We start from the raw sequence: 15068 nt of genomic DNA on the forward strand, positions 1-15068 counted from the left end.
GACATCAAGACAGAGCTCTCAGTCTCATTGGGCAAAGTGAACTTAAACTGTGTGTGTGTGTGTGTGTGTGTGTATGTGTGTAGCAGGAGGGTGGAGGATGACCTGGCGACGGCGGTATCCGTGGTGAGTAGCTCCTCCTACTACAGCACGTCGGCGCCGAAGGCGGAGCTTCTGATCAAGATGAAGGACATGCAGGAGCAGATGGAGGAGCAGGACTCAGAGGACGAGCTCGACCAAGACCTCTCCTGCAAGAAGGTACGCAGGGCACACGCACACACACACACACACACACACACACACACACACACACACACACACAGACACATGAAAGACACACACACACACACACACACACACACACACACACACACACACACATACATACATACAAAAACCCTCACACCCTCACCCTCACACACACACACACACACACACACATACACAGTACATTGTTGGGAAAATCACCATGTTATGGGAAAATCATCTGTCCTCCCAGTGTACAGTACCACAGCAAGCCACGTTGAAGTGGCAAATGATCACCTTCTACCATACTCACACTAGTAACTGATCAAAAGGAAGCAGTCTCACAGACAGACAGGAAACAGTCATCCATTCTGAAGTTCTCTTTCCTAAGGGACAAAGGGTTGTACTCCTGCTTTAAACTACAGGAAGGTGTCAGAAGCAGTCAGCTCAAAAAAGGAGAGATTACAGAGCAGACAAATTGTGCTAAATTAAAAATCCCTTACAGTATTACAGTTTTTCACAATTGCTAAAACACATTTTTTTTAAAAATCTTCCACCCTTTTCTCAGAACTGTGAACAACGATACCAAATCTCAAACTAAACTTATGACATCCTTTGCAAAACTGAACAATTGCCTCAAAACAGTTGTGCCTGTGCTCAAAACCAAGTACTCTCTTCAGATCATTCACTAAGCAGTCCAAATTAAAATACTCCTGAGCATTCATTACACACCATATACCTATATATACTGTATCTATGTTACACACTACATCATCATCATCCAAATGTAGCGAGGCAGCTCATGAAGCTACAGTAAATGCATTTGGCATCTACTGTAATAGACAAAACAAAATAAAGCATAATTCAGTGAATTCAACATTTACTGTAAATCCAGTAAAAATATAGTATTGAGAATGAGGGTTTTATGTTGTGAATGTTTACAGTTTGGAGAAAAGGGAGGAAGGTTTGTGTTTTAGCAGTTGTGTACAAACTGTATACCGGAAAAGACAGGCATTTCATTACTGTAAATGAGAAGGACATTGCAGTCTACAGCCGATAGTGCACTCTGAATGAATGCCTCAGTTTCTGTCCATTGTTGATATGAACCTGCACCGTTCAACAACCTGTTTACATTCTGAAGTAGCTTATTTTGGTTGTGTCACATCATTTGAAACAAGTGTGATCAATTTTGAGTTTGTGTGTGGTTACCATTATGCATGACAAGTGCATCACAATGTGAAGTGTGTTTTATTGCATGAGAGTGTGTTTTATTGTGTATCATTATGTTTTTATTTTTATTGCATTTCATTGTAATATAGTGAATATAATGCATTCCATTCACTAGTTCAAGCAGACACCATAGGCAAGTCTTGCAACATATTTAGACATAGGGTCAGGTCAGTAACTTTGTGGTCTACATTTCAGTAAATATAAATTAAGTAATATGGCAGTTAAAAAAGAATGGTAGAATGGTCAGACTACAGACTGACTTGTGGCTCATGGGACATTTTTATGAGATGACAACAATTTGTCAGTGAGTCACAGGGTCTTATTTAGATAGAGTCACCTTTACCTCAGTGAAGGTTAGGCTAACTTTACAGTCGCACAGTATGAGTCAGGCAGTCTTTTGTCGTTTGCTGCCAGACACACACACACACACACACACACACACTGTGATCCAGCTGAGACAGAGCTGTCCCTGCTCGACCCTGTCACTTCATATTTTGCTATGGATTGGTTTCATGGAAATACGATGATTCTTTTGGAGATAAAGTTGCCATTAAACTGTCATGTCTGATCACCAGCCTGAGCATGCAGCTGGAGCTAAAGTTGGAATTAAACTCAGTGGTCAAAACACTTTTATGATCAATTGTTACGATTGAATCCGGTTATATCTAGTTAACACAGAGCATAGGTCTCTGTTTCTAACATTGTTTTTTTTTAATGTTTGAAACTAAACATGGTACATGTACTCACATCAGTTTTAATATTGCATGTGTGTGTGTGTCACGTGTGTGTGTGTGTGTGTGTGTGTGTGTGTGTGTGTCCCGTGTGTGTGTCCTGTGTGTGTGTGTGTGTGTGTGTGTGTCCCGTGTGTGTCCCGTGTGTGTCCCGTGTGTGTGTCCTGTGTGTGTGTGTGTGTGTGTGTGTGTGTGTGTGTGTGTGTCGTGTGTATGTGTATGCATGTCCCGTGTGTGTGTGTGTCGCGTGTGTGTGTCGTGTGTGTGTTTCCTGTGTGTGTGTGTGTGTGTGTGTGTGTGTGTGTGTGTGTGTGTATGCGTGTGTGTATGCGTGTCCCGTGTGTATGTGTGTCGCGTGTGTGTGTCGTGTGTGTGTTTCCTGTGTGTGTGTGTGTGTGTGTGTGTGTCCTGCAGCAAGAGCTGATCAGCAGCCTGAGTAAGAAGCTGCAGGTGCTGCACGAGGCGCGCGAGAGCCTCCAGGAGGACGTGCAGGACAACAACGCGCTGGGACAGGAAGTGGAGGCCACCGTGCAGGCCGTCTGCAAGCCCAACGAGCTGGACAAGTTCCGCATGTTCATCGGGGACCTGGACAAGGTGGTCAGCCTCCTGCTGTCCCTCTCCGGCAGGCTGGCCCGCGTGGAGAACGCCCTCAACAACCTGGAGGAGGGGGCCTCAGCTGAGGAGAAGGTGAGGGGGGTGTGTGTGTGTTGGTGTGTGACTGTATGTGTGTGTGTGTGCGTGTGTGCGTGTGTGTGCGTGTGTGCGTGTGTGTGTGCGTGTGTGCTTGTGTGTGTGTGCGTGTGTGTGTGTGTGTGTGTGTGTGTGTGTGTGTGTGTGTGTGTGTGTGTGTGTGTGTGTGCACGTCTGTATACTGTAATATATGTGGTGTGTGTGTGTTTGTGTGTGTGTGTGTGTGTGTTCATGTGTCATGACCTCTGTGTGTTGTTAGACATTTTCGAAACAACTTTCCCTTATTATTAGATTCTAACAAAAATCATTGATTTACTTAATAGTCTCATGAAACAAATCTTTTTTCAAGGACAGTTTTGTAGCATGACCACATGAACTGTGCTGAATACCGTGTCAAGTTCATGCCACATCAAGACACATCAAGACCCAGTCAGGTCAATGGTGGGAAAAATGAAAAACAATTGTAGTTACACTGATGTGCAGGCAGCACAGGCCAGGGAGCGTGCTTTTGAATGAAGGTCCACCATCTAACAAGACAAGGAAATAGTTAGGGATTAAATATCCTTCCAGGCTGACGTGAGATGACGTTGGTCTTCCCATCGTACGTGGAGCACAATGAATCAGACCCTGATTAGTGCCCACCTGGCAATGCACAGCAGATAGATACTGACGCAGGAGATGCAGAACAGAGAAACACTGCAAGACCAGAACATTCCCTCTTATCTCTGAACACTAGTCACACACACCAACAGGGACAATGCAGGAACAGAATGAAACAAAAACAGTCGTCTCATATGTGTAAGAACAGAATTATCAGGACATGAAATACTTGAATATAAAAATCATAAATATAAATATAAAATTGTATTCAAATATTAGATATAAATATAATATCGTATTAGAATCGTAAATATGTATATGTATTTAAGATTTTAGTAAGGTTTTACAATGATATTTAAGATTTTAATAATATTCTATATTTCTATTTATGATTTATGTAAAGGCTCTGGTTCCAAGACTCTCACCTATCTTCTCCCCCTCTCTCAGCACGCCCTGACCGAGAAGCGCAGGCTGCTGATTCGCCAGCACGAGGACGCCAAGGAGCTGAAGGAGAACCTGGACCGGCGCGAGCGTCTGGTCTACGACATCCTGGCCAGCTACCTGAGCGCCGAGCGCCTGGCCGACTACGAGCACTTCGTCAAGATGAAGTCGGCGCTCATCATCGAGCAGCGCAAGCTGGAGGACAAGATCAAACTCGGAGAGGAGCAGCTCAAGTGTCTGAGAGACAGTCTGCCCCTGGAACAGAGACTCATGTTCTGAGAGAGAGGGAGAGAGAGAGAGAGAGAGAGAGAGAGAGAGCGTGCAAAAAGAACAGAGAGAGAGGATGAAGAGGAGCATCTTAGAACTGGAACTTGGGAGAGAACAAGAGGAAGAAAAGAGCGAAAGACTACAGATGCCAACAGGAGAGGACAACAGATCTTCGGAGAACTGGAATCTGTAACAAAGCATGAGAGAGAGGGAAAAAAACGATATTATGTTTGTTTGTCTATTTATTTGTTTGTTTTTATTTCAAGACTGCCAGTCATATGAATATAAACTTTGCTTTATTCAGAGGGAGAAATAGGGACACGTTTCCCAAACGTGGGAAATAGACAGTCGGTGAAATATCTACAGTAAGTCACGATAATGAAGAAGTTTTTAACGTTTTTAATGCTTTATGCAGACGGATGGGTTGATAAACATGTCTTATCATAGTTTGACGGTCCTAAAGCTGCACTTGTGATTTCTCTTCTGGAATGAACATTTTATCTTATCATTTTATTCAAGGTTGTATTTATCAGGACCTCCAGTGATGCTCTTTTTGAGATGGTGAATTATGAATTATGAGATGTATATATAATTTATTCCAAGATTTATTTTAGGGTTTGAATGGACTGGATTATTTGCCATTTTTTGCAACATTGCCTGTTGATTGTAGTTGTTAAGAGTTAACATAAAGATTATTATTATTATTATTATTATTATATTTCAGCTAAGAAGTGTTTATATGCTGTATGTAACTGCTACCAAAATATTCATACCTGTTATGATGCTGTTCTAGAGAATAGCCATTTTTAGGCATGGCTTTGTAATTATCATAGACTTGCTACCATATTCAGATATATTTATATTTTCCTTATGAAATTAAAATAAAAATGAAGAAATTGAATTTTGCAAAGTAGATGGGATGTGCTAGCACTTTACAGTGAAGGTCTTATTCTGAATGATAAACACCAACATTAAAATGTGCCAGCTTGGGTACATTGTATTCATTGTGCCCTGTCGTGTGTGTGCGCGCGCGTGTGTGTGTGTGTTTGAGTGTGATATGAGTGACATGTAGTATGTATTCTGTAAACAACTGAACAGTATGTTATACCAGGAGGAGAAGGAATTCTCAAACGTTATCAGGTAGGCTATGTTTTTTCTCCAGGTGTATTTGTCTTGTGACTACACAGTTTCCTGGTTCGCATCACAGCCTCAGTTTTATTGATGCGAAGCCTACAGTAGGTGCTGTAATTCAGTTATAACAGCGCAAGTAGTGATCAAGCTGGACGTAGATGTCACAAGTCAATATTTAGCCTACTGAGGTGTGTTTTCCCCGCATTTACTAACTCGACGCCATGAAAAGGAAGTCTCCGGATTTTCCTTTCATCTTGAGAAGAAGGGAACTGAAGCCTGACAATCAGTCGATGTGCCCCAGGTCTTCCCTTATTACCACGACAAGGCAAGTGGAATCATCTCGAGGTAACGTTAAGGATCAGTGTGACCATGTAATAGAATGACCGTACAGCCTAAAAGAAAAAACAAGTTTTGACAGTATTTGCTGTAATCGTAATTTATTCAGCTTTAGTCGCTTATGGAGAGTGATTTTGAGGCGAAAATAACCTTCGTGTTCGGGTCGTTTCAGTTCAGATGTTCCAAATTTGAATAAAAGCGCATCCAGGTTTGGATATGCGCACTAGCCTACCACTAAAGATTGTTAAAAAGCTTTGAAGCTATGTGTCATTAGACGTAGTAGTAGCTACGTTATACCACTAAAATGCGTACTTTATTTGGATATGCCCATATATACAGTAGGCTCAGATTCTCAACATTTTTTTTTAACAGCAAGTTTCTGTCAACTAGTTAAAGTTAGGGTTGGGCTTTGAAGGTGATGTTCAAAATAACTGTTCGACAGCGATTTCATACTGAACTTGAATCTTCATCTTTTGTTTCAAGAAACTAATGCGATAGTGGTAGACAACTTGCTCGATATAAATAGGACAAAGGAGGCGTCAGGTATCAAAATGTACTGGTGCGGTCATAAGTTTATGAATATGCTAAATTTGACTAGAGAGAGGAATAAAATGTGCTTTGGAAATTGATAATGCCTTGATTTTTTTTATATATATATATATAAAAAAGGGAAAATCCAACCTTAAAGGACACACATTTTCTTTTATTTTCTTTAAACATACCCTTCACCATACCTAGATTGGCACCGGGTACGCCTACTTTCCATAAGATCATCTCTGAATACAAATCAAACTAGATGGGCTAACTGGAATAAAACCAAGCCAATCTCTAGGTATGGCGAAGGGTATGTGGGGATCATAGAAAGGCCAAGGGAGTTTTATCAGCATTCATAGTATCCATGAAATAACTGGCCTTTGAAAATAAAAAATATTCCTGCCTAGGGGAACTTACAGTAACATAGGCCTATGCCCCCTGTATTTTAAGGAGAAACATTGATTTATTTACAATATATTATTCATTCACTAAGAAAATTGGTGTCCTTAATGGTTGGATTTTCCTCATGGTTTTAAATTAAGGCATTAGCCTATGATATTCTCATAATCTCATAATCTTTTGAGAACTGCGGTAACTGCATACATCTGTGCTGCATACGCTGTTTAATTAAGTCATAGGCCCTTTTGAGGTGGAAAACTCCAGCTTCAGTGAGTAAAAGTCCGGTCATGTATTGCTTCTACCTGTGTACTTAGCACAGGTGATATCATCAATTAGCTGCTCTGCCTAGCTGAAGAGTTGTGCTAATTAGAATCAGCTGGTTTAAATGAATGGTTTGCACAGATATGTGGTAAGACTTTTTCTCACTGAAGCTGGAGTTTTCCACCTCTGCTTTTAATGTTTTCATCTGACAATTAATGATGTTCAGGATTCCCAATCATAGCAAAAGTTAGACGTGTGCTTCATCAGAAATTGCTTGATTTTGCTCTTTGGTTTTGAAACGTCTTGTTTGTTTTCGTTTAACTTTCTGCCACAGTTTGCACATTTCTGTTCTCAACACGTGTAATTAGAAGCTTTTCCTTCTCTCTCTCTCTCTCTCTCGCTCTCCAAGGGACTCAGGTGCTTTGTTTTGTCACGTATCCTGGTGACAGAACCAGGTAGGCGAGAACAGCAGTGTGACAGACCATGAAGTTATTCTCAAACCCACAGTAGAAGTAAGCAAGCGTGGCAGGAGTCTCTGAGCTGAAATTGCATGCATTTGATACCCGGTGGTCAACAATCCTCTGAAGTGGGTCCCTTGGTGTGTCATGTGGGGTTGGTGATCAGTGTGGACATGTCTTACCTGCTGGAATGGGTGAGGAGCCTGGTCCTGTGAAGAGTTGACCCCCCAGGTGTGTGCCAATGGCTTACCTGGCTCACACGGCCCACGCTCAGCTCGTTGGGCTATCGCTGGGCAGCATAGGATGGATCCTCACCATGGTGGCCATCGGGATGGTGGAGTGGCGCGTGTGGGTGGTGGCGGACCTGAGTGTGGTCTCGTCCGGGCTGGCATGGGTGGGCATCTGGAGGGTCTGCTTCTACAGCCACACGGTGGTGACTTCGCAGCGCAGCCCCCTGTACTGCCAGAAGATGGACATCTCGGACAGTTTCGTCCCCATGGAGATCGCCGTGGCGCAGGTCCTGATGCTGCTGGCGCTCGGGCTGGGGCTCTTGGCGAACGCCAGCACGCTCTACGGCCTGAGGAACGTCTTCTTCGGCCTGGACGGGCGCAGGGCCATCCGAGTGGCCTTCACGGCGGGCGGACTCCTGCATCTGCTGTCCAGCCTGTGCGCTCTGCTGCCGCTCTCCCTGAACCTGCACGCCGTGGCCACCGACCAGAACATCGGCTTCCCGGAGAACTTCCACATGCCTCCGGCGCCCGCGCGCCAGGACGTGGGACAGGCCATCGGGGTGGGCATCACCGGGGCCGTCCTGTCCGTCGCCGGCGGGGTCGTGTTCCTCTGCTACCGGTACCCGGTCGGAGCGCACGCCAGGGTGGAGCCCTGGTGGGCAGACGCAGACAGCTCCGGAGATCTCTCCGCTGGGCGGTCTCGCTCTTCCGGATCTTCCCTGTCGGGCCGGGACAACCTAGCCTACGAGTCTCAGGAACACGTCTAGGAGTATGCGGACCACCAGGAAAGAGGCAGAGGTATCAAACGATTAGCATTACAATGCGTCATCTGTTCTAAGGCTTTTTTTTCTTAAGACTTTGCAGAAAAAAAGAAACAGTCATCTGAAAGGAGATACTTCCGGTCATTTTTTAAAAATGAAACATGCATTTTTAGATATTTTCGAGAAAAGAATTTTGCACAGAGCTTGTGCTATGCTTATCCGTAGAACACCTTGACTACAAAGCTGCAGCACCTCAACCAAGGGCTGAACGGAGACATGTCAGTGAGAACAGTTTAAAAGCTTTTTGAATGTCTTTCTATGAATGTGCAACAAGACTGTAAAGCCACACAGACAATGCACATTGTTTACATGCTTCCTGCTCAATGCCCTCACCTCTGTGGACCTGCAGCTCTATGGGAAGTGGCATACACACTTCCCCTGGCATACACACTTCCCCCCTGGGAGCGATTGCATGTTACACTCTTCCAGTAGTCATTACCATGCACTCCTTTTCTCAGTGGACTCATGGGAGAGTAATTAAATTGGTATAGAGCAAACAGGGTATCGGCCCAATGAATGGGTGTGTTAGTTCCAAGAGTTTCACAGTCCTTCAGTCAAAAAGAGAACTCGCACATCAATGTTGCCGATGCAAAGTTTAATCCAACCAGAGAGTGTAAAGCGCTACCCTAGTGCTAGTGCACTTTACACTCCTCACTGGTTGGATCAAACTAGGCATCATCAACATTGGTGTGCGAGTTCTCTTTGTGACTGAAGCACTGGGTAATTCAATTGTCCTGGATCCGTTTGTTTACTGTAGGCCTATGTCCTACTGTCCTTTTTCAGACCTATAATATTCCTACTGGTAGCCTATACAGTATGTTAGATTACAGTGCTTGTGGATGGTCATTATTATGCGTTGGTCATGATGCATAAATATGTTGTATTAAACTCTACACCCAGAGTATCAAAATATGTTCATTTCTTTAACAAGCATGTGGACACACTGTATTTACTGACTATCTCATTACAGTGTTGTTATGTGTATGTATTATGTGCAAGTTATGTGTCTTCATGTGGTTTACATACTTATCATTCGTCTCTTTGCATGTAAATACACATCAAATACACTTATTGGATACTTGTATGACACTGTACTTCTTCAGTGTCATTTAGGTATCAAACTCTAAAGGAACTGAAATCAGCAGCCTAGGAAGTGTTAATGGCTTAGATTAGATTTGATTACATTATATTCAACTTTATTGTCATTGTGCACAGTAGCACAGTTGCTTAACTAATTCTGTTTGATCAAGCAGTACTAATAATGCAGTTCTGAGTTTAGGACTTTCCCCATTGATTCCTGAGCACAGCGGGAAACTCCACGAGCAATTAGCAATATACAGTAGGTCATCCATCAGTGATTAACGCATCATTAAGGGCGAGGTTAAGGTTAAAGCTACTGTGATAAGATTCAGAGATTTTAATTGCTATTATGTAGTTGTACAGGTTATGGTCATAAGAAATTAAATAATTGAGATAATTATATAAGAAAAGATATAAAATATATAATAAAATAAAAATAGAAAGAAAATGTTGATGTATTCTGTATCATGTATCCCATCTTTAGATATCAAAGGGGAAGTTAATTTAAAAATGGTTTGATTTTCAAGGTCTGAAAAACCTAAATAAGATACATCTTCTAAAAAGGTCTCAGAAAGCTCTATCAATCACAAAAAATCATCAACATTTACCTTAATTTATGAACATTACAGGCATCAGGTCCCTCCTTGTTCTTGACATGACTCTTTTCACATACCCTCTGTGTCCCAAAAAGCCTTCCTTGAGTGACCCGTCCTCTTCAAAATGGCCGACCCCCCCGTGGCCCAACAGGAAGTGATGCGGGTCCCTGTGGCCCCGTAGGTGGAGGCCCTTCCCCGTGACCCCTGTCGGGACCTGGCTCATGTGAACAGGGGCGGAGGATGGCGGTGGCAAGCACGTGAAGTCTGCTCCAGACCTCTCATAGCCGCGGCTATCACAGCGCCGATTGTTAGCCGGGAAAGTGTCTGAGTCCAGTCCAAACAGTACTCACTTTGGCCAGCTTTGTCCGGGGGGCTACGCCACGACGGGCAAACAAAAGGCCTTCTCTTCAGCCGAGATCGACCCCTTCTGTCAGGCCGGGGAGGGCTCATTCAAAGGATCAGATGGGACCTGCGATTTTACGCGAGTAGCACTGCACTGTAGAGCGAGCCAGAGAGAGAGGCTGTGATGGCTACATATATCTATCAAGCCTGCATTCATCCGAGTGGCCCTGGACACTTTTATCCGAAGCAACTGAAAAGTGAAGTGCTACAGCCAAGCTACAAAATGCCAAGACCAACAAGTTAGACAAACTACAATAAGTTAAGGCCTACAAGTTAGACATGGTATGGCCTTAGGGCCTACAATTTAGACAAACTACAATAAGTTAAGTTAAAGAGACCCTATGCAACTTTTTCATAGTCATAAAATCGCTTAGAAATCGTTGTTTTGCTTGACTGACCAGTTCTATCGAAAACAGTCACATTTCCTCCCACCCCTGGTGTCCCTATCCGCTATTGCAACCTTGCAACTTTCTGATAAACGATCGTTTGCTGTTTACATCTGGAAGTCAGAGACGCGTAAGGAACAAGAAGAACCACGCTTGCAATTTATATATTTATATATAGCCTATATATGTAGAAATATACACGCTAAAGCTGTCGGGGAAGCTCTGCAGAGAAATATGCAAGCATAAAACGAGCGAAAACGAAAAACGAAACCGAAACCAGAGATGAAATCGCCAATCCTGCATTGTTCCTCTTTAAGGCCTACAAGTTAGTCAAGCTACACTTAGGGCCTACAAGTTAGTCAAGCTACAATACCTTAGGGCTTACAAGTTAGACACGCTCCAATAAGTTAAGTTAAGGCCTAGTAAGAGAAGCGAAGGTCTGTCAGGTTAAGCACTGCAATGGAAGATCATTTTTGTCAACCTGACAAGTAATGAGAAGTAAATGAAGATAGACTTAAGGATTGAAGGATAGGTGTGTATGGGTAGGTGTGTGTGTGTGTGTGTGAGAGAGAGAGAGAGAGAGAGAGAGAGAGAGAGAGAGAGAGAGAGAGAGAGAGAGAGAGAGAGAGATAGAGAGAGAGGTGTGAACAGGGATGCCGCTGATAATACCCCGATAATACTGTGTGTGTAGGGTTGGAATGTGAGGGTGTGTTTGTGTGTGTGTCTGTGGATGGGTACGTATGTGAGGGTAGGTATGTGTGTGTGAGGGTAGTTGAGTGAGGGTACTGTGTGTGGGTGTGTGTGGAAAACAATATTTTACATTCAGTCAGATGCTCACAGTGTTGTGTCACCACATTTATATTTGTATTTTTATCACCAATGTGTGTGTGTGTTTGTGTGTTGGTTTGGTTAAACTGATTGGCTGAAAAGAGGGCAGGTTTTTGATAACTGGTCATGTACAGTAGGTTATAAACGATCATGCGATGTTTGAGTTCAACGTCAGTGGGGTAAATTGTTTTATGATAGTCACCTTTTACAGTGATGAGATGATGGATACTATGGGTGGAAACAATGTCCAACAATGTCCTTCAGTAAAATAAATAATTGCACAACAATACTCCTGGCCAGAAAAAACTACCCACCTGCATCTGGCCAATGACAAGTTTTTAATGGTACCACGCACCCACCTACTGTATGTGTGCAGTGCTTCACAAGAACATTGTGCACCCCTGAACATATCCTCTCCTTTAACTATAGCTGAGAAATGTACAAAGACATTGACAATGGCTATTCATTACTAAGGGTCCAGTAACAGTTTCACCATATGAACAGAAACAGTGCTTAGCAAATCTGCAGTCCAAAGGTGTGTAATCTTCATAACACAAAGAAAATCAATATTCCTATCTGTACAGCGATTAATAAACCGTATCTCCTAGTTCACTGAACTCGGAGGCATGAGAGCTTTGTGAGGACGTGACGTCTCTTTCTTTGGTGTCCGATGCACAGAAGAGCAGGAAGAATGTGAAGATTAAATAATCTTGTGCTTTGGTTTGAAGTATCGGATCAGGGCACCAACAAAAAAATACTGGAGCTTCCCCTCACGAGGTGAAGAGCACTATAGGAATCACTGTACAGTGTGATTATGGAACATCCTTGATCTAAAGCCAGCCGTGCGGATGGATTAATGTCATGGTAACTGAATCGGACAAAGAGAACGGCTGGCTTCCGAGGCCTCTGTCTTGCCATGAGGTCTTCCATGGAGGTCTTTGACCTTGCATGAGACAGCAGCTCTCCTTTGGCCTCCTCTATTCTGTCCATAGTGAAAGCGTTTGAAGAACCAGGCATGTGTTATCCAGTCAGCGCTGTACGGGGCCTTCTAACAGCAACCTTAGTATGTAAAAAGATGGCTGGGGATTAGCATACAAAGACATAATGACTTCATTGTGGGAGCGGAAACAAAGGAGGCTTTCTCATGACGGCATGGACACATGCTGTGCAGTGCCGGACCCTTCAAAGTCAAAGCCGGGAGACATGGCATCAGGGGACATGGGAGGAACGAACCCTGTTAGCTTAGCTTAGCATAAACACACAGCCGAGAACCGATACTTGTCTAGAAGACACTTGTTGGATCCAAACCAGCTAGCAATGCAGATTTCCACTCTGGCACAATGTCCCATCACCACATGGCTATTTACAGTTTTATTATCAGCATGTGTGTGGTCCTGTTCGTTTAAAAAAACTTCAGCACTGTTAGCACCTTTCACCTTGCAATGTGAGACAGAGAGGTAGAGCCAACATTCGATATACAATTGCTTGAAGGGCTGCCGTTGTTGTGACATTGTTACAACATTGAAACGGCACCACTGACACTGCCAACTAAGGCCAATATTGGACTAATGGGTGTTTGCTATCTGGGCAGCACCTGAAGGAACTTGTTGGTCCTTGAAGATACGCTAATTCTGACTAGACAACTAGACTGGAAATGAAATCCGATCTGCCAACGATTGGATTTCGCCCTGCAGATCAGGCTGGAAAACTGCACAAATCTCTTCTGCTTCCTGTCCATGTTTGCTGGAACCAATCACAAACAGGCTTATCCACCAGGTGCACCCGGATCGTTGGTCTGATTTTGAGCTATACCCATTGATCATGCCTCTTGTGCGGTAGAAATACAGCGCAGACTCCCCAGACTTATGTTCGATCTTAAAAATATTGAGCTTAGTCTGGTGATAGCCAGCCTAGGAGACAGCAGTAACAGAAGCCCCTTAGGGGTCTTAGCAGGCCCTGATGGGCAGACCAGGGGTTTGTGAAATGACGTCTGACTAATAGGTGCTGAATGACCCACTGAGCACGCTTCTGGCCGCCTGGTCATTAACCAGGGCTTAGCCCAGGAGCCAACATGGAGGATCAGAGGGGATTAGTTTCCGAAACTGTTTTGGTGGACACACTTGTCAGGCCATTTAAAGGAAACTCACTGCAGGGGTTTCAAGATGGAGAATATTAGAATTATGATTTCAGCAGGGTTTTGTAAAAGTCATCTTATAGATTATTGAGCAGCAATGAAATTCATTTTTTGATTATGATATTTAAACTTTTTTATTGAACCAATATAATAGTCTCTAAATATAACAACAGCAAATGTTGTAGACATATGTGAAAATAATTTAAACATATTTCTGATATGTTCATGGCATAGTCAATGCATAATCAACATAAATATTTTCCTAAGGAAGATGTTTTTTGGCGTACTGTACAATACACTTTAAGATTGTTACCTACAAAACTGTGAAGCAACAATAACTGAATGAACTTAAATGATTTTCTCTGTGAAATCTAGTAAATCCTGAAATAAAAAAACCCCAAACAAATCTGAAATTAAAATAGAAAAATGTTCAAACTTACAAACTGTGTGTCTGTGTGTGTGTTCTCTGAATAAGGCCACATAGGCCTATCCTATACGTGGAAGATGAATGTTGTTTAGAATTGGCCCAGTATAGAGCTATCATTTACACATTTTTAGCCTTGCTTTTGTACATTGCACATAAAATACATACACATGAAACAAGCATGCAGTATGACGTTTACACTGTAATTACTTTTGATTAATAACCAATATTCTTTGGTAATAATAAACAAAAACAACTTTATACAATGTCAGATGTTCTTCTAATACTTCTACTACTTCTACTCATGTCACTGTCTCTACTGTCCACCTTAATTAAAAGTCAGTGTTATTAGATAAACATTCCTTTATGTCAAGAGGACCTTTTTTGCCTCATTGGTCTTATTGATGTTTTATAGATGATTATTTTCATACGTGTATTGAATGCACTTTAAACTTATTTGTTTGTTTATATTCAGATTCTGATCAAATATGTCGAAGGAGTCATTGAATGATATGTATGGCGTCATTTTAAAAAGATGTGCACAGAAATAAAAATGTGTGAGAAATCTGATAATAAATGAGACGCAAGAACAAGAACATTGACATTACCTTGATGATTGAATAAAAACCAAAAAGAAGAATGTAGCAGCATTCCATCAAGTACAAACAAGATCTTATGGCTGTATATCTGTCACCATAAAACAGTTCCAGCCCAAAAAAGATCTGATTTTTGGTTAGTGGATGAAAAAAATCTAACTCTGGTCCATGTGGTATATTTGCAGAGGTGCGTTTTGCGTCGCTCACACGTAACCTGAACGTTTTCCTAATCTGTGGTTGACCTCCAGGT

The 15068-nt window shown here is 42.6% G+C and overlaps 3 protein-coding genes across 3 annotated transcripts in view; 2 read left to right on the forward strand and 1 right to left on the reverse strand.

Moving 5' to 3' along the window:
* LOC134071006 (protein Shroom2-like) overlaps positions 1 to 5103 on the forward strand; it is a 38939-nt gene extending 33836 nt beyond the window's left edge. The window contains exons 9-11 of the mRNA XM_062527570.1: positions 84 to 255; positions 2619 to 2891; positions 3942 to 5103. Of these exons, the coding sequence (XP_062383554.1) occupies positions 84 to 255; positions 2619 to 2891; positions 3942 to 4214 (718 nt within the window). The 3' untranslated portion in view covers positions 4215 to 5103. The remainder of the gene's footprint in view (positions 1 to 83; positions 256 to 2618; positions 2892 to 3941) is intronic.
* Positions 5104 to 7327: 2224 nt separating this feature from the next.
* Positions 7328 to 8891, forward strand: LOC134071391 (claudin-34-like). The gene has a single exon (XM_062528087.1). The coding sequence runs from the start codon at positions 7563 to 7565 to the stop codon at positions 8316 to 8318; it is 756 nt and encodes a 251-aa protein (XP_062384071.1). The 5' UTR covers positions 7328 to 7562; the 3' UTR covers positions 8319 to 8891.
* A 5980-nt stretch (positions 8892 to 14871) lies between these two features.
* The window catches only part of LOC134071508 (putative claudin-24), a 1260-nt gene continuing 1063 nt past the window's right edge, over positions 14872 to 15068 (reverse strand). The window contains exon 1 of the mRNA XM_062528254.1: positions 14872 to 15068. This exon is cut by the window's right edge and continues 1063 nt beyond it. Coding sequence (XP_062384238.1) covers positions 15022 to 15068 — 47 coding nt within the window. The 3' untranslated portion in view covers positions 14872 to 15021.

Source organism: Sardina pilchardus, chromosome 23, assembly GCF_963854185.1.
Source record: "Sardina pilchardus chromosome 23, fSarPil1.1, whole genome shotgun sequence".
Lineage (NCBI taxonomy): Eukaryota > Metazoa > Chordata > Actinopteri > Clupeiformes > Clupeidae > Sardina > Sardina pilchardus.